Genomic DNA, 18,993 nt, shown 5'->3' on the forward strand with positions numbered 1-18,993 from the left:
CCTAAAATTACTCATAAACTATGACTAGGAGACAACTGCAGACACTCAGATCTGAACCAGATGAACTTCTGACTTGTATATCCAAGCCCGAGGGTGTCTTCTATCCAGGTAGTTCTCTTTCCATTTGAGCAGCAAGATAGCCTCTGGATCTTTGCCATCTAATTGGAGATTTTACCATCCAAGATTCTGACTCACTTCTTTTCTTCGTATATCTTGTGTCCAGCAATTCTGTGTTGCAACTTTCTTTTTTCTCCACACAAGCAACTTTTCTCGCTAATTCTTCTTTGTAATCTTACCAATGAAATATCTTGAACATGATGGGCTGAATTTTTAAGGCATTAGATTTAATAACTGGGTCATTACCACTGTTTACCAACCTGGCCTCATTACAGAGCTCTTTGCTTTTCACCTTTCCACAGCATAATGAGGTTATTAATTAAAACAAGAGACACAAGCACTCTGGATTTGCTTTAATGCCATCTGGGAAGATAGCTAGGTCTTTGGTCATAATTTCTGGTAAATGATTCCAAGGGGATACATTTAAATCACCATGAAATGATATTTCCCTTCAATGTAAACTTGTTTTTCTCTTTGAGTGGTTTATTTTTAGGTCCCTAAAATTCCCAGTTGCAGTCTACCTAATGCCTTATTTAGCTAAACAGTGGGGACAGTGGGGTGCTGCAGTTAAAAGACAGGCTGGAGCCAGACTGCCTGGGGTTAAATCCTGGCTCTGCTACCTACTGTGTGACAGTGTGCAAGTTATTTGATCTCTCTCTGCCTTGGTTTTTCATGTAGACAAGTATGAGGATTAAATGAATTCATACGTATAAAATGCTTAGGACAGTACCTGGCAAATAGTGAGCGTTGCATGTAAGTGAGCAGTTATTTTTATTCATTAAATCCAAAGAAATAGCTTTTGGTTTCTGTATAAGTCAGTGTAGTATTATGCATTTTCTAGAGTGGGGTTACAGGTTGAATTACGTCTCCTAAAATTCATGTGTTAAAGTCCTAAGGCCCAGTGCCTCAGAATGTGACCTTATTTGGACACAGGTATGTGGAGATAGGATCTTTTCAGAGATAATCAAGTTAAAGTGAAGTCAGTAGGGTGGGTCCTAATCCAGTATTACTGGTAGAAGGGCTACAGAGACTTGCGTAGAGGAAAAACATACTGATAAGAGACAGAGAGAAGGTGACCATCTGCAAGCCAATGCGAAAAACTTGCAACAGAGCCTTCTTGCACTGCCCTCAGAAAGAACCAGTGCTGCCCACACCTTGATTTGTAGCCTCCACAGCTGTGAAAAAGCAGTTTTCTGTGTTTAAGCCACCTAGTGGGGTACTTTGTTATGGCAGACCTAGGAAATGGTTATAACATCAAGTCACTACCCCCAGGGAGCATATAATCTGGTAGGAGGGATGTATTCCATAGGAAAGGGCTTCCTAGGTAGTTCTAGTGGTAAAGAGCCCACCTGCCAATGCAGGAGACATGAGAAATGCAGGTTCGATCCCTGGGTTGGAAAAATCCCCTGGAGGAGGGCATGGCAACCCACTCCAGTATTCTAGCTTGAAGAATCCTGTGGACAGAGGAGCCTGGCAGGCTACAGCCCATAGAGTTGCACGGAGTCAGACATGACTGAAGCTACTTAGCATACACACATTCCATAGGAATAGCAACAGAAATTTTTAAAGCTTGCTCAACCAAATAAGCCAACAAAAAGATGAACATAGAAGGATACAGAAATGTCTAATAAAACACAAATGTGACGCTGTAGTTGGTACATAAACATGAAGAATACTCCTTAGTGGGGACCAAAAAAAAGAATACTGCTTATATCTCTTGTCTCTGCCCCTCTCTTGGTAACTATGGAGTTTCTCTATACCACTACCTCCTATCTCTCTCTCCCCCTGCCTGTCCACTCCCCTAGAGTTAGAGTATCTTCTTCCACCTTCAAGGAGGTAGAAATTAGTAGCGATGTAACCATGGACATGTCACCATGCCTCTCTGCATCTCAGCTTCTTCATCTTTCAAAAAGGGAGATAAATAATATTACTAATTTCACATGAGATTTAAATGTATATTTGGCACATATAAATGTTACGAGTCGTTGGCATCCCTAGTATTTTGTGAATCCTTATTGTTTTGCTTTCTCTTTTAGGCTGAATTCTCAGAGTTGAATCTAGCCGCCTATGTTACTGGGGGCTGTATGGTGGACATGCAAGTCATGAGAAATGGAACCAAGGTTGTGAGGTAAGGAAGACCAAGGTGCAGAAAACCTTCATTCCAGAGGTGTGTATGAAGTACCTTCTGAGCCAACCCCTCTGTTTGTTGCCTGCAACCTAACGCCTGTACTGCACATGCTTTCTTGTATAGAATGTATGCTTCCAAAGAGTTTAGGTGTTATTGCACGTTAATGACTAATGGCACAAATAATATGGGGAAGCAGCTGAGTACCCTGGAATGATCCCTGGGCTTGGGGAAAGAAGACTTGGGTTTCACTTCTGACTTTGTGGCTCTGATCAGTAATATTATTTACTCTCTCTTGCCCTCTGATTCTCATCTGCCGCATGATGATAGTGAATATGCAAGTAGAAGGCAAGTATGTGAGAACACCCTATTGTTAATAATTATAAAGTGCTGTACAAATATAAGAGATTTTTTTAAATAGGCTGCATCCTGCTTCCAGCAGTAGGGAAGAATAAATATTCAGAGACTCTTCTCAGGACTTCACACCTAAAAGTACTGGATATAATATAATAATACTGGATATAATATTAATATATTAATGGATATATAATGGATAAATATCCATTATATTATCCAATAATACTGGATATAATAGTACTGGATATAATATTCCCACCCACCCACCCAAATCTGTAATATATGCTGAACTAGACAGGACATGAGGAAATTCTTCAGAAGCCCAGGAATGTCAAGAAAGTATAAATCTGGAGGAGCAATAAAGAGCATATTAAAACATTTCTATCTAGTTAAGTACTGAGAGAATGATACAGACCAGGACTTGTGAGGATTCAGATGGAGAAGAAATAGGATTCATATTTGGGAAAGTAGAGACAATAGGAATAAATTTGAGGACAAGGTGGTATTTGTTCTAATGGGCATTCTATGTGTTTTAAGAATAGGAAATAGTTCTTATACAAACAAAAAAAAAGGGGGGAGTATGTTTAGGAAATTGTAATTCAACTAATTCAGCTATCATTTATGGAGTACCTGCTGTGTGCCAAGGAAGACATTACATGGCTTCCTATTTCCAATAATGGTAGACCAATTCTAGATTATCTGGAAACAGCTTCAAAGCTGGTTGTAAATAATTATACCTTCAAAGCCATCAAAGAGTTGACATGGTAGTAAGAACTTACCAGGAAGAGAATGATGGGGAAGTGGAAATCCAGAGAGAGAAATGAGTACAAAAGCTTCATTTTTGCTGTGAGTATTGCTGAGTTCAACAAACTTGAAAATTGGTTTTGATAGTCTAGCAGGGGCAAGGGAGAGAGAAATCAATACCCAGGGTTACTTAGGATGTAATGGTAGGGCCTCCCCAAAATAAGCTGAGACCTCAAAGGACTACATCTCAAGGTAAGTGTGAACCATAGGTATATGAGTCCTCACAAGTAACTGCAGCTTGCATTGCACTTTGATTGACCTTCCAGGGAACCTTGAGCATTATTCTTAATTTATGGTAATCCCAGACATGCAAGAAGTAAAAGCAAATCCTGTGTAGTGGAAGGCACTTTCATCATAGGCTTCAAATAATTATGCAGATCATTTTTTGTATAATGGCTAGCACATAGTAAAAAATAATAAAGCACAGACACCATGGATGAGAAGAAAGTGAAAGTGAAGTCACTCAGTCGTGTCCGATTCTTTGGGACCCCATGGACTGTAGCCCACCAGGCTCCTCCATCCATGGGATTCTCCAGGCAAGAATCCTGGAGTGGGTTGCCATTTCCTTCTCCAGGGGATCTTCCCAACCCAGAGGTCGAACCCAGGCTCCCGCATTGCAGGCAGACACTTTAACCTCTGAGCCACCAGGGAAGTCCATGAATGAGAAGAAACAGGAAATATAGACAGCAGAAAGATACCTTCAAAAGACGCCATATATTGGAATGCTCAGACACACGTTCTTAAAAGAAAAAAATCCTACATATTAAGTTGAAAAAAATCAGATTGGAAGATGTCTGCAAGGAATAGGAAACTATAAAAAAATGACAGAACAAATTTTATTAAAATCAAAAAGAATGTCTAGAAAGGAAAACTACAATAACCAACATTATTACAAGTGTTGTGTTTAATGACATATTAAACAGCATTGAAAAGGTGTTAATGAAGTGAAAGTATTTTATGAAATAAGCAAAATAAAATATTCAGGAAGACCTCACTGAGGGAAATAGTGAAGTATGTACTTTAAGAAAAAGAAAATGATCTCATTATAACATAAAGCAGCAAGAAGATGTGAAGAGCAAAGAAGGTGGAAATGTTAATAAATGTTATCTTCAAAAAACAGTAGTAATAATAATGTCTTATGGATTTGAAAAATAAATGAAGGATTAAAATATATCACAGTAAGTAGATTCTGGGGTTAAATAGAATTAAGATATTTTGAGGCCCTTGTATTATCAAAGAGGAAATATTTATTAATATTTCCAGTAGTATACATTAATATTTCCAAATAATTAATTGATTATTAATAGGCTTCAAGAAGTTAAAAATGATTTTATCTCTGTGGTAGTTACTAAAAATAGAAATGAAATGTAGTACTTAAAGGTGATAAGAGAAAAATAGAAATAATAAGAGAAGACAAAAGGAGAAAAGCCAATGCAGAACAGGTATTATAAATAACACCACTAATGTGATAAATTTAAATCAATATATATCAACAGGCTGATAATCTGAATGGTGTGTACAGTGGTACTGGTTATTAAAATACTGAAATTTTTCTATAGAAATTGGTAAATAGTCCCTCACCTGAGCCCACTGAATGTCTTCAGCCACCCTTAACCATAGATGGGCAGGGACATTGGACTACTCTTTGTCCCTCAGTTCACAACACTTCTGTCCCCCATATCGTATCCTTGTTTCTCCCATGGTCAGAGGACACCCAAACATTGTAGGGGAGATTCACCCTTGGAAGCAGTAGTGGATTCAAGTTGTTGTTGTGGTTCAATCACTAAATCATGTCTGACTCTGTGACCCCATGGACTGCAGCACACCAGGTTTCCCTATACTTTACTATCTCCCAGAGTTTGCTCAGATTCATGCCCGTTGAGTTGGTGATGCTCTCTAACCATCTCATCTTCTGCTGTCCCCTTCTCCTTTTGCCTTCAGTCTTTCCCAGTGTCAAGGCCTTTTCCAATAAGTCAGTTCTTTGTATTAGGTAGCCAAAGTATTAGAGCTTCAGCTTCAGCATCAGTCCTTCTAGTGAATGTTCAGGGTTGATTTCCTTTAGGATTGACTGGTTTGAGCGCCTTGCTGTCCAAGGACTCTCAAGGGTCTTCTACAGTACCACAATTTAAAAACATCAATTCTTGGGTGCTCAGCCTTATTTATGGTTCAGCTCTCACATCTGTACATGACTACTGGAAAAATCATAGCTTTGGCTATATGGACCTTTGTCTACGAAGTGATGTCTTTGCTTTTTAATATGCTGTCTGGGTTTGTCATAGCTTTCCTTCCAAGGAGCGAACAACTTTTAATTTTGTGGTTTTAGTCACCATCTGCAGAGATTTTGGAGCCCAAGAAAATAAAATCTGTCACTGTTTCCACTTTTTCCCCATCTATTTGCTGTGAAGTGATGGGACTGGATGCCATGGTCTTAGATTTTTGAATGTTGAGTTTTAAGCCAACTTTTTCACTCTTTTACCCTCATCAGGGGCCTCACCAGGGCTTCCCTGGTGGCTCAGATGGTAAAGTGTCTGCCTGCAATGCAGACGACCTGGGTTCGATCCCTGGGTCGAGAAGATCCCCTGGAGAAGTAAATGACAACCCACTCCAGTACTCTTGCCTGGAAAATCATATGGACGGAGGAGCCTGGAAGGCTCCAGTCCATGAGGTCTCAGAGTTGGACACGACTGAGTGACTTCACTCACTCATCAAGAATTCACTCTCATCAAGAACCTCTTTAGTTCCTCTTCACTTTCTGCTATTATAGTGCTATCATATGCATCTCTGAGATTGTTGCTATTTCTCCTGGAAGCCTTAATTCCAGCTTATGATTCATCTAGCCTGGGGTTTCACATGATATACTCTGTATATAAGTTAAATAAGCAGGCTGACAATATATATCCTTGTTTTATTCCTTTCCCAATTTTGAACCAGTCCATTGTTCCATGTCCAATTCTAACTGTTGCTTTTTGACCTGTATACAGGTTTCTCAGGAGACAGGTAAGGTGGTCTGGTATTCCCAGCTCTTTAAGAATTTTCCACAGTTTGTTGTGATCCACACAGTCAGAGGCTTTAGTGTAGTCAATGAAGCAGAAGTAGATGTTTCTCTGGAATTTCCTTGCTTTCTCCCTTGCCTAGAATCAGAATATCCCACTGTTTAGCAGGGAGAGCCTGGGACCCAAGCCAAGTCAATGAGAATTCATGTGAGACCTTTGCTGGAATTCTTGGGTGAGAGACATATTTGTTCTGCTGGGGCTGCTGAGCCAGTGGAATGGTCTCCTGGAGCTGCTGGTGGCCATGGCTGTTTGTCCTGGAGGGAAGGATCTGCCAAGAATGAAGCAAAAGCAAAGGAAAACACAGCAAAGATAGAGAATAAGAGTCAATGACCTGATGATGTTATTCAAGCTCTTGACTCAAGGCTCATCTCCAAACTAGAGCCAAAAAAAAAAGTCCTTTTTGATGAAGCCAGCTTGACTTGCACATACAGAATTCATGAATTTTTATCTACTTAACCAACACTTTATAGCCATTTCCTATGTGCTAGGCGCTGTCCCAAGCACTTAACATGTATTGATTCATTTCATCCTTTTCAACAGCCCTGTAAAGTGTGTACTTTAAAGGTAAGTATTACCATCCACATTTTCCAGATGAGAAGACTGAAGTTGGGTAATGGAATCAAGGTCTCCGCCAGTAAGGGATTCAGGCCTAGGTTCTTGTTCCCGTAGTGTTTGTGTCACCACTTACTGTACTGCCTCTTTAACAAGCGGAAGACTGTTTCATAGTTAGAGCTGCTTAAAGAGGCAGTAAGAGCTTCCCAGGTAGTGCTAGTGGTAAAGAACCTGCCTGCAGGAGACATAAGGAGCACGGGTTTGATCCTGGGTTGGGAAAATCCCGTGGAGGAGGGCCTGGCAAGCCACTCCAGTATTCTTGCCCAGGGAATCTCATGGACGGAGGCGCCTGGCAGGCTGTGGTCCGTAAGGTTGAAAAAGTTGGACACAACTGAAAGAACATAGCACGCATGCACACAGAGAGGCATTAAAGTAGTATACATTATGAGCAGTGCACAAATACCATTAGACAAGTATTGAGATCCCAGAATCTGAATTTAAACAGTGGGAGCTTAGAAAAGTAAGAAGATACTCATTAGTAAAATGAAAACAAAACTGATGAAAGAAGTGAAAGTGTTAGTGCCTCAGTCATGTCTGATTCTTTGTGATCCCGTGTACTATAGCCCTCCATGCTCTTCTGTCCATGGAATTCTCCAGGCAAGAATACTAGAGTGGGGAGCCGTTCCCTTCTCTAGGGGATCTTCCCAACCTAGGGATTCACCCAGGGTCTCCTCCAATGCAGGCATATTTTTTTTTTACCATCTGAGCCATCATAGAAGCCCCTATAAAACTGATTAAGGTAAGTATTAGGTCAGATAAAGACTGCGTCCCTGGTGGCTCAGATGGTAAGGAATCTGTCTGAAATGTGGGAGACCTGGGTTCAATCCCTGGGTTGGGAAAATCCCCTAGAGGAAGGAACGGCTACCCACTCCAGTATTCTTGCCTGGAGAATTCCATGGACTGTATAGTCCAGGGGGTTGCAAAGAGTCAGACACGACTTAGCAACTTTCACTTGCAGTTTTCAAGAATACTCTAAGGATACTCTAATACTATAGTGGTGGTGTGTAAATGACTTTTAAGTCCAGTAAAAAGGTTAAAAGGCAAAAGTGTTAAAAATAACAATAGCCACAATGATTCATTAATGAATATACAAAATAAAAAGATATAAATTGTGGCATCAAAAACATAGACTGTAGGGAGGGGCAAGTAAAAGAGTAGTTTCTATATGCAAATAAAGTTAGGTGGTTATCAACTTAAGATACACTGTTGTAACTATAAAATGTTTTATGTAAGCCTCATGGTACCCATAAAGCAAAACCCTATAGGAGATACACAAAACAGAAAAACAAAGAATTCAAAGCAAACTACTACTGAAAAGTAGGCTTCCCAGGTATTGCTAGTAGTAAAGAACCTGCTTGCCAGTGCAGGTAGATATAAGAGACCCAGGGTTCGATCCCTGGGTTGGGGAGATCCCCTGGAGGAAGGCATGGCAACCCACTCCAGTATTCTTACCTGGAGAATCCCATGGACAGAGGACCCTGGAGAGCTACAGTTCATAGGGTTACAAAGAGTTGGACACGACTGAAGCAACTTAGCATGCATGCATAGAAAAGTATCAAATCATGAAGGAAACCAGCAAGGGAGGAATAAAGGAACAAAGAAACTGCAAACCTTCCGAGAAACATTTAGGAAAATGGCAGGGATTTCCCTGGCAGTCCTGTGCTTAAGACTCCATGCTCACAATGCAAGGGGTGAAGGTTTAATCCCTGCTTAGGGTACTAAGATCCCACATGCCATAGAGGATGGCCTAAGAAAATAAAACAGTAAATAAACAAAATGGCAATGATACTTTAAATAATTACTTTAAATGTAAATAGATTAAATTTTTCAATGAAAAGACATGGGATGACTGAATGAATTAAAAGAAAAAAGATGTTGCTTAAAAGAGACTCACTTTAGCTTTAAAGACATACTTAGACTGAAAGAGAAGGGATGGAAAAAGATATTCCATGCAAATAGGAACCAAAACAGAGCAGGGATAGCTGTGCTGATTTCAGACAAAATAGACGTTAAGTTAAAAACTGTAATAAGAGACAAAAGTGACATCATACAATGAAAAAGCAATCTGTTTAGAGGATCCAACAATTGTAAATATATATGTGCCCCAAATTAGAGCACATAAAAATGTAAAGCAAATATTGACAAATATGAAGGGAAAAGTAGATAGCAATACCATAATAATAGAGAACTTCAAGACCCCACTTTCATCACTGGATCATTTAGACAAGAAATCAATAAGAACATTAAACTTGAACTATATGTTAGACCAAATGGACCCAACAGACATACACAGAACATTCCATCAAAGAGCTGCAGAATATACATTGTCAAGTGCATATGGAACGTTCTCCAGAATAAATTATATGTTAGGCACAAAACAAGTATTAACAAATTTAAGAAGATTGAAGTCACATCAGATATTTGTTCAGACCACAGTTATATGAAACCAGAAATAAATCACAGGAAGAAAACTAATCTAAAACTAAAAATAAGTCTATACAGCAAAGGAAACATCAACAAAATGAAAAGGCAAGCCATTTTTCTAAGGGGTTAATATCCAAAATATATAAAGAACTCATAACAACTTAATAGCAAAACCAAACTCCCTAATTTCAAAAATGGGTAAAGGATCGGAACAGACATTTTTTTTTTCCAAATGAGATATATAAATGGCCACTGGTCTATGAAAAGCTGCTCCCTATCACTAATCATCAGGGAAATGCATATCAAAACCACAATGAGATACCGCCTCACACCTGTTAGGATGACTGATATAAAAAATCAAGAGATAAGTGTGGGTGAGGATGTGGAAAAAAGAGAATCCTTGTGGATTGTTGGTGGGAGTGTAAATTAGTACAGCCATTATGGAAAACAGTATGGAGTTTCCTTGAAAAATTAAAAATAAAGCTATTGTATGACCCAGAAATCTCACTTCTGGGTCATATCCAAAGGAAATAAGATCACTATGTTGAAAAAATATCTCTACTCCTATGTTTATTGCAACATTATTCATAGTATCCAAGGTGTGGAGACAATCCACATGTCCATCAGTGGATTAATGGATTTAAAAAATTATATATATGTGTGTTTGTGTATGTATGTATAAATGGTATCCAGCCTTAAAAAAAAATGAAGTCCTGCCATTTGCAATAACATGGATAGACCTAGAGGACATTATGCTAAGTGAATTAAGTCAGAGACAGATAAATATTGCATGATCTCATTTATATGTGAAATCTAAAAAATTTGCAATTATAGTAACAAAGAATAGAATGGTGGTGACTAGTGTTGGTGAGTGGGAGGAAAGGGGAGATATTTGTCAAGGGGTTTACACTTACACTTTCAGTTATAAGATGAATAAGTTCTGGAGACCTAATGTATAGCATACTGACTATAGTATATGTATGAAAGTGAAAGTGAAGTCCCTCAGTCGTGTCCAACTCTTTGGGACTCCATGGACTGTAGCCTACCAGGTTCTACCGTTCCAGGCAAGAATACTGGAGTGGGTTGCCATTTCCTTCTCCAGGAGACCTTCCTAACCCAGGGATTGAATCTGGGTCTCCCGCATTGTAAGCGGACACTTTACTGTCTGAGCCACCAGGAAGTCCCTTAAACACATGACAATACGCTGTACACCTTGAATATATACACGTTTTAGAAGAAAGGGGTAGCACTTGGATTTGAATCCAGGTCTCTGGTTTTTTGCCAAGTGAGTTCCCAAATGTCTTTAAATCCATAAATTTTGTCCACTCTCAGCACCAGTCCTGTTTAGCCCACCCCAGGCTGACTTGAGTGGACTCTGGGTCTGTGCAGGAAACAGCAGGAAGTAGAGATTTCTCCTGGGTGCTGAGGATGGCTTAGGCTCATCTAGGGTACAGGATGTGTGTTGCTCTCCTTCAGAAATCTGTTGCTCAGATATGAGATTCTACCTCTCTCTGCTTTTTCACCTATAAAAGTTGATTGTATTATTTTACATAGTCTCAAAAGAATTAAATGAGATGTTATATGTGAAAGTTTGTTCATTCATTCATCCCACAGGTGTTTATTAAGGGCCTGTTCTATGTTCCAGGCTCCATTTCAGATATTAAGAATTGTATCAGACATGCGCTAGGCAGAAAACAGAATACACCCCCAAATAATTTAAATAAAGAGATTTTAATGAAGCAATCACTTACAGAAGAATATTGGGACTCAGGGAACATGGGGCATCCAATAACAACAGCAGGAAGCCATTATCATCATTAGGGATGAAGGGACAAGGAGAGGAAGTAGAATAGACTCACTCTGGAAGGTTTCATCTATACTTGGGCAGGAGAGCCATGTAATTGAAGCAGTAGTTGTCGAGGAACTAACTTCCTCCAAGGTCTTGGCACTGAAGCAGGGTGGGCACTACGAAGAAGCACCTTTGCCCTCCAGTCTCCTGCTTGGGCCTCTTTTTGGCCCAGTGAGCAAAAGAGCCCAATAGAACTGTCCACAGAGTTCAGTCTCCTGGGGCTCAGAGCAGGGCAGTGAAGAATGGGGTGGGGGCAGGCGGGTGCCAGAAGAGAATAATTTTCTTAGGGATCTCTGGTAAACAAGACAGCCCACGTCTCTGCTCAAGGCCAGGTTCTACTAGTGTTTTGTAAATGGCAAAGTATTACACATGAATTGGCTAAATCATGGGTAATTGTAGTAATTAAATTGATAGCACCCCTTACTCTGGTTTCTGTCAAACACGTAAACTTAGAGTGGACTGCCAGCCAGCTTGAGGTGCTCAAGAGCAACTTAGACAACCCAGGTTGTCAGTAAAATTGCGTAATTGTATTTAGAGAGCAGAGCAGGGGCCATTCCAGGGCATGTTAAGATTCATGCTTTGTGGATGGCTGTGGCCATTCTGGGCCCAGATTCAAGCCTGGCTTCACAATGGAGCAATAAAAAAAGGGCAGCCGTGTCCATACAGCCAGATGGGATTCAAAATACAGGATAGGAGAAACCAAGAATGAAAAACACCCAAGGAGGCAGACGTTAATGAGGTCCCAGCCTAATTACGCAAGCCCAGCTCTCAGTGTCCAGCATTAGGCAACACTAAATTACAGGCACCCGTTCAAACCACGGCGGCTGATAATGTGTCTCTGCTCATTAGAAGGTCAGACCTCAGAGAGGGTTGAAGAGAGGGAGCCAGCAAGCATAAGTAACACAAGAACTTGAAGAGAGGCACTGAAGACTCTCAGAAGTTACCCGCCCCCGTACCCGCTCTAGCTTTAGTGTTTCCAGGGAGAATGTTTGGGGCAAGACGGAGATGTGTGAGCCTGGCCCAGAGGAGAAGTTACTTTACAGAGTCTTAGAGGTCCCGAGTTAGAAGAGTCCCTTAGAGTTTTCTGTGCGTCCTCATCTTACAGACAGGCAAGTTGTGCCCCAGGGGTCAGAGAGGAGGATGTCTTGTCTAAATCATCCTTTTGTGTCAGGATCAGCTCTCCATCCTGAACCTCTGTCCTGAGAATTCTCAGACATCTCACCAGAGAATATTATAAAATCATGTTTATTTCACACATAATTGCTCAAAGTCTTCTGAGCTTCCTGAACTTGGAGTTTCAAATTCCGGATATTCATTCATGCAACAAATATTTATTGAGCAAATTTAGAGTGCCGGGTAGCCTCCAGCAAATTACAAAGAGCCCAGTTTCTGCTCTCCCTTCTTGGTGCCTGTGTCTGTTTGGAAAAGTTTCCTTTAATTCTCTTTCCTTTAATTCTCTTAAGTGGCTACACACTCACTGAGCTTTCCTCCTTTCCTTTCTTTCACTCATTGAAGATGTGCCAGGCACAGAGGATACAATAGTGGACAAAACAGACAATAGCTTTTGTGGTGCTGAGATTTAAGCTACAGAAACTGACAACAAATTAGAAAACAAATATGCAGTCTAATGGCAGGTTGTGAGCAAAGGCTGAAGCCAAAGAAGAGTTCAAAGGTGATTGGTATTTGAGATGAGTCATCAGGAGAGGCTTCGTGCAGGAGGAGACCTGCGTAGAATAAATAATGTGAGCAGAGTGAGCCATGTGGACTTGGGAGAGGTGCTACCCTCTCTCTCTCTTGACCCTGAATGGATGTGCACACAGGTGAGGGGCAGCTTTGGGGCCAGAAGAGGCCAAGGAGGAAGGCAGAGACCCCCCTCAACCTGGTTTACTCGTATGCCTTTCTCTGCCTTCTTCCGCAAAGTTGAATTTGGCACCCCTCTCTTTGCAAAAAAGCATCTAGGACTTGCCCAGGTAGGTGGCTTCACAGCCAAAAGTCCCCTTACCTGGGCAAAGCAGTCCGCCTGGAGTGGGTCCCAGCTCTCCCTGCTGCAAGCTGGGAGGCCTTGAGTTGGTGTTTCCACCTCCCCAGCTCTTGGTTTCCCCATCTGTGAAGTGAGAAGTACCCTTAGTTCCGAGAGTTAAACACATGAGTGGGTAAGACCGTGTCTGTACCTTTCAGGGACAATCTTTGTACCTGCTCTTCCTTTCTCCTAAAGTACTCTGCTGCTGCTGCTGCCGCCAAGTCGCTTCAGTCGTGTCCGACTCTGTGCGACCCCATAGACGGCAGCCCACCAGGCTCCCCCGTCCCTGGGATTCTCCAGGCAAGAACACTGGAGTGGGTTGCCATTTCCTTCTCCAGTGCATGAAAGTGAAAAGTGAAAGTGAAGTCACTCAGTCGTGTCAGACTCTAGTGACCCCATGGACTGCAGCCTAGCAGGCTCCTCCGTCCATGGGATTTTCCAGGCAAGAGTACTGGAGTGGGGTGCCATTGCCTTCTCCGAAAGCACTCCACAGATGTCACTATATCACACACTCTTACTTCCTTTGAAATATCTGATCAGATGCCACCTTCTCGGAGAGACCTTGCCAGACCATGCCATTCCCACAGTCGAAGCTCAACTATGTAGTCTTTTCCTTCAAGCAGTTGTCACTGCCTAAAACTGTGGATAGGTAAATAAATAGATGGATGATATATAGATGATTGATAGCTAATAGATTAGATACATTAATACAACATATTAATGTAATATTATTATATAATATAAACTATTATATACCAATTGTATGCTTTATGTAATTAGTTTGTGCATGCCTGCACGTGTGCTAAATCTCTTCAGTTGTGACCAAGTTTCTGCAACCCCATGGGCTATAGACCTCCAGGCTCCTCTGTCCATGGGTTTCCCCAGGCAGGAATACTGGAGTGGGCTGCCATGCCTTCTTCCAGGGGATCTTCCTGACCCAGGGATCAAACCCACATGTCTTATGTCTCCTGCATTGGCAGGCAGGTGCTTTACCACTAGTGCCACCTGGGAAGCACATTAATAATGTTAATGTTATAATTATTATAATGTATATTAATATTTGTATTGATTATATAATGTATTGATTATATTACAAATATAGATAAGGTATGCTATTATGTAATTTATTTTATTGTATCGTTTTCTAGAAGAGAAGACCATGTAGGCGGGGACTTTGTTTTGCTTCCTCTGTATTCCCAGCCCCTAGAACTGTGCCTGTCGCATATCAGTTTCTCAGTAACTATTTGTTCAGTGAATGAAGGAATGAAACAGCCCTTAACTAACATGTTCTTGCCTTTACTGCTCATCCCTTACTGTGATCACTTCAGGAGATTAGTAATTGCTATTTACTTCTCATGCCTCCCACTAACTAGACCTTCCTTGAGGATCAGGTTAAGGACTCTTTTTATAAGCGGTACCCCCAGCACCTGGCACAGTGCCGAAATCTTTGCTGAAGGCATTCAAGACTGACCGACTCTTCGAATGAATAAGAATCCCACAACTTTGCAAAATAAAAAGCTCACCAGTGAGAGGACGCCAGCCAGCTTGCACCAGGCATGGACTTGCTGACCAGCACACCGCCCACCGCGTTCTCTCCCCGGGAGGGGATGGGGTCTGGGAGGCCAGAGACAATGAGGCATTGAGGGTCCCAGCGGAGCAGCCCTGGAGGGGGAAGGCCCGGTCTATCTCATCGTCCAGGGCCTTTGCCCTCAGCACTGCAGGAGAAAGCAGAATCCCTGGGGACTTGCAGAGGTGGGGCGTGGGAACGGGAAGAAAGCAGCACAAGAGAGAGACAGTGAGAGCCTGTAAAGAAATGCCAGGCTCCGCTGCCCATGCGTCTCCAGCCAACAGGCCAGCTGCAGATCTGCCAACTCCCCCAGGAGAGGGAGCGGTGCACTGATGGGGAAAAACAGTGTGGCTCCTGCTTCCCAGGATCATAGAACTGGGGACAAGAGACCTGGGAGGCCCTCAGAGAGCCCCTGCCCTCCCCACACGCACCTTCCTTCCCACCTGCTGCTGCCACTCCCAGGAATGGCTCCAGTGCTGAGTCCACTCCGCCCTCCCGGGCACCTGCTCCCAGCCTGACACCATCTAGGGGGGAGAAATTGCCCAATGTTCACTTCACCCTTTTGATTTGGGCATTCTGTTTTGCCTTCAGAAGCAATCACCTTTTACTAACAAGCTGCTGGGTACCTGGGAACTCCTCAGTGGCAGGTAATTTGATCCCCTTTTTTAATGAAATGAAGGGATACTTTCTGAGAAGGGTAGGGCCTACCTAGGTCTGTGGTCACAAAGTGAATGAGCAGGAGTGTGGGGTTCAGACTCCGATGTCTTCACATCACACTACCCTTCCATCTGCGTGGCAGAACTTGATACCAGAAGCAACACTAGCATTGGTGGTAGGTGGCCCTGGCTTTGAATCTGCATTCCCCACTTACTGTTTGTATGACTGCCCAAGTAACCTCACTTCCTGACTCCCACATTCTGCAACTGTAAAATGGAAGTATTGCCTACTTTGAGGGCCAAATGGGAAAGTCTGCTAATGCCTGAAACAGTGGGTGCTCTGCTGGTATTCAGCCTGCCCCTTCCTCGCCCTCCCACCCCACGACTCGTCCTGCACACTCTTCCTTTCCTGACTCCCAGGGTGAGTCTGGTGGAGGGGAAGGAGGAGACTGTCTAGTATCCCTTCCTCACCCAGACAGCATGGAGGAGCAATCCATTTACAGTTTGCTAAATGTCAGACTCTGTCTCTTCATTTAAGCATGTCTGTCTGCTTCCTGAGGGCTGATTGACCTAGCAGTTCAGTAACTTTCAGCCTTTCCCATGAAGGAGAATAATTTAAGACTCCTCTCCCCACTCCAGCTTATTTATTAAAACACAGATGCTTGTGCCCCGTTACCAGAAAGTCTGTTTCCTGGGTGTGGCCCAAGAATCTGTTTATTGTCAAGCTCTACCTACAAGGTTTCAAGACCAGGAGTCCAAGGACTCTGCGTTAAAATCCATTGTACAGCTAGCCTGTGAAGAAGAGCTGCAAGCAGACAACTAACACGGAATGATCCTTTGATATTAATCTGTATGGTTTTAAAATAAGTGTGGAAATTTTAGAACAGTCATATAAAAAAAATTGAACTTGTGTAGAGAAGTTACAGGTTCAAAGCTCTACTGATTTCTGACTATGGGGCTATAGAATAGTAATTGCTTCCTTTCTGAGTGTGTTTCCTCATTTGTGTTTGAGGTGGCATTTCTGACTTCATAGAACAGTAGATAGAATCAAAAGAGGCAATGGGTATGAGCATGCTTGCTAAATTATGAAGTAGAGCATACACATTAGATGTTAGGCTAAGATGAACAGTTTTTCTGGGACATGTCTTCATTTTGCTAATAAAGAGCTTTTCTATGCTGTTAAGCCTATTTGGGGGGCATTCTGGACAATATCTCTTTACCTTCTGTAGTGTTTGTCTTGATGGAAGTGAAGTTTCTAACAAGGAAGTCAGTCATTGGACAATCAACCCTTCATTGAACGAGGGAGCGGCAGAGAGAAAGCAGAGAGAAAGCAGGCAGCACCGTGCCCGATGGGTATGGGGTCTCCAGACCCCTGAGTTGCTCCTGATGGTGATAATGGGTGTGTAACTTTTTCTCACGTCAGCACTTTTTATTCCCTTCCACCATTCCTGCTTCCCTGGTGGCTCAGACAGTAAAGAATCTGCCTGCAATGCAGGAGACCCAGGTTGCATCCCTAGGTCAGGAAAATCCCCTGGAGAAGGGATAGGCTACCCACTCCAGTATTCTTGCCTGGAGATTTCTGTAGACAGAGGAGTCTGGCGGGCTGCAGTCCGTGGGGTCACAAAGAGTTGGACACTACTGAGCGACTGACACACACACACACACACACTCACACACACACACCACCATTCTTACCTTAGACCAAATCGCCTCATTCCCTTACCCGAATTTCTGCAGTACCCTTCTCCTTAGCCTCCTTGCCTCTGTCTCAATTATCAGTAGCAGTGTAACAAACTGCCCCCAAACCTGATGGCTTAAAACCTCAGTTGTTTTATTTGCTTGCGGCCTGTGGGTCAGGAATCTGGGTCGGGCGGGGATGGGCAGTTCTGTGCCTGGCCTCTGGCTGGCTGGGCTGGACAGTCCTGTCACCTTCATATGTCTCTGGTGCCTCGATGCTCCTCCACCTGTTCCCTCTTTCTCCCCGTGGCTATTGCACTTCCTCAAAGCAGTGTCGTCTCAGGATGTCAGACTTCTCATATGGCAGCTGCTTTACAGAAGGACAAGTTACAAGAGGATAGAAGGTGTAAATATTAATATCTGAACAGGTCAGACTTAGAAGCTCCATAGCCTCACTTCTGCCACATGCTAGTGGTCAGAGACAGGGCCAGGGGCAATTAGAGTTAATGAGACCCCCCCAGTTGATGAAAGGAGCAGCTAAGAATTTGAGGACACTTTAATTCACCATGGCCCCATTCAATCCATTCTCCACACAGAAGCCAGAGTGATTCTTCTGAAATTAAATCAGATGCCAAGCCCATGAGTTCTTCGCATCTCTCTTAGAGTGGAGTTCACAGTCGTGGTTATGCTCTGTAGGCCCCTGTAGTCTAGACTTTCTGTCTCCCCCTTCCTTCCCATCAACCACACCAATCCTCCTCTTTTGTGCCATTCTCTAAACAGGTCACATGTATTCTCCCCGCCTCAGGGCCTTTGCACCTCCTATTCTCAGCCCGGGAAGGGCTTCCCAGGTGGTGCTAGTGGTAAAGAACCCACCTGCCAATGCTGGAGGTATAAGAGATGGAGGTTCAATCCCTGGGTCAGGAAAATCACCTGGAGGAGAACACGGCAACCCACTCCAGTATTTTTGGCTTGGAGAATCCCATGGACAGAGGACCCTGGTGGCCCTGAAGAATCCTATGGACAGAGAAGCCTGATGGGCTACAGTCTATGGGGTCGCAAAGAGTCGGACACAACTGAGTGGCTTTCTCCCAGATATAAACATGGCTCACTCCTCACGACTTTTGGCTTTGCTCAGATGCCACCACTTCCTTCTCTGACCATCCTCTCTGAAATAACCTCCCTTGTGGATCTCTAAGCCACTCCCTGCTTTGTATTTTAATGAACAGCAGTCAGCACTGCTGCTGTGTCTGTTTGTGGTCCCTGCCTATAAGCTCTTTGAGGGGAGGGATCTTGTCTGTTTTGCCAGTCTCTGCATTCCTACTGGCTAGCGTGGTGACTAGCACCATTTTGTTTGAATAACTGATTCTTACATCTTGCCATTTGTTATTTTCTGCATTTGTACCTATCCTCCCACCCAGACTGGGAGGTCCTTGAGGGCAGAGGTCATGTTTTCGTCGTTGCCAGTCTCTATCGTGGTCTTTGATAACTGTGGGTTGGTTGCCAGGTTTGAGCCCCACCCCCATTTGAAACCCCAGCCTTGCTCTTTTAGAAGTTTCTATTGTCCTTCTTTATTCTGAAACAAACATTGATTAAAAACTGTATGGCCTGTTACTATTCCTATATTACAGATAAAGAAATTGAGTCACAGAGTGACTAAACAACTTGCCTAAGGTCACATGGAAAGTGGAGGAGCCAGGATTTAAATCTAGGAAGGCTAATTCAAAACTCATGG

The 18,993-nt window shown here is 42.7% G+C and overlaps 1 protein-coding gene across 2 annotated transcripts in view; it reads left to right on the plus strand.

The window, feature by feature from the left end:
* Positions 1-18,993, plus strand: part of SYN3 (synapsin III) — a 484,704-nt gene that overhangs the window by 89,515 nt on the left and 376,196 nt on the right. For both annotated transcript variants that reach the window (XM_025283567.3, XM_025283568.3), the window contains exon 4: positions 2,154-2,245. In XM_025283567.3, the coding sequence (XP_025139352.2) occupies positions 2,154-2,245 (92 nt within the window). The remainder of the gene's footprint in view (positions 1-2,153; positions 2,246-18,993) is intronic.

Source organism: Bubalus bubalis, chromosome 4 (genome assembly GCF_019923935.1).
Source record: "Bubalus bubalis isolate 160015118507 breed Murrah chromosome 4, NDDB_SH_1, whole genome shotgun sequence".
NCBI classification, from domain to species: domain Eukaryota; kingdom Metazoa; phylum Chordata; class Mammalia; order Artiodactyla; family Bovidae; genus Bubalus; species Bubalus bubalis.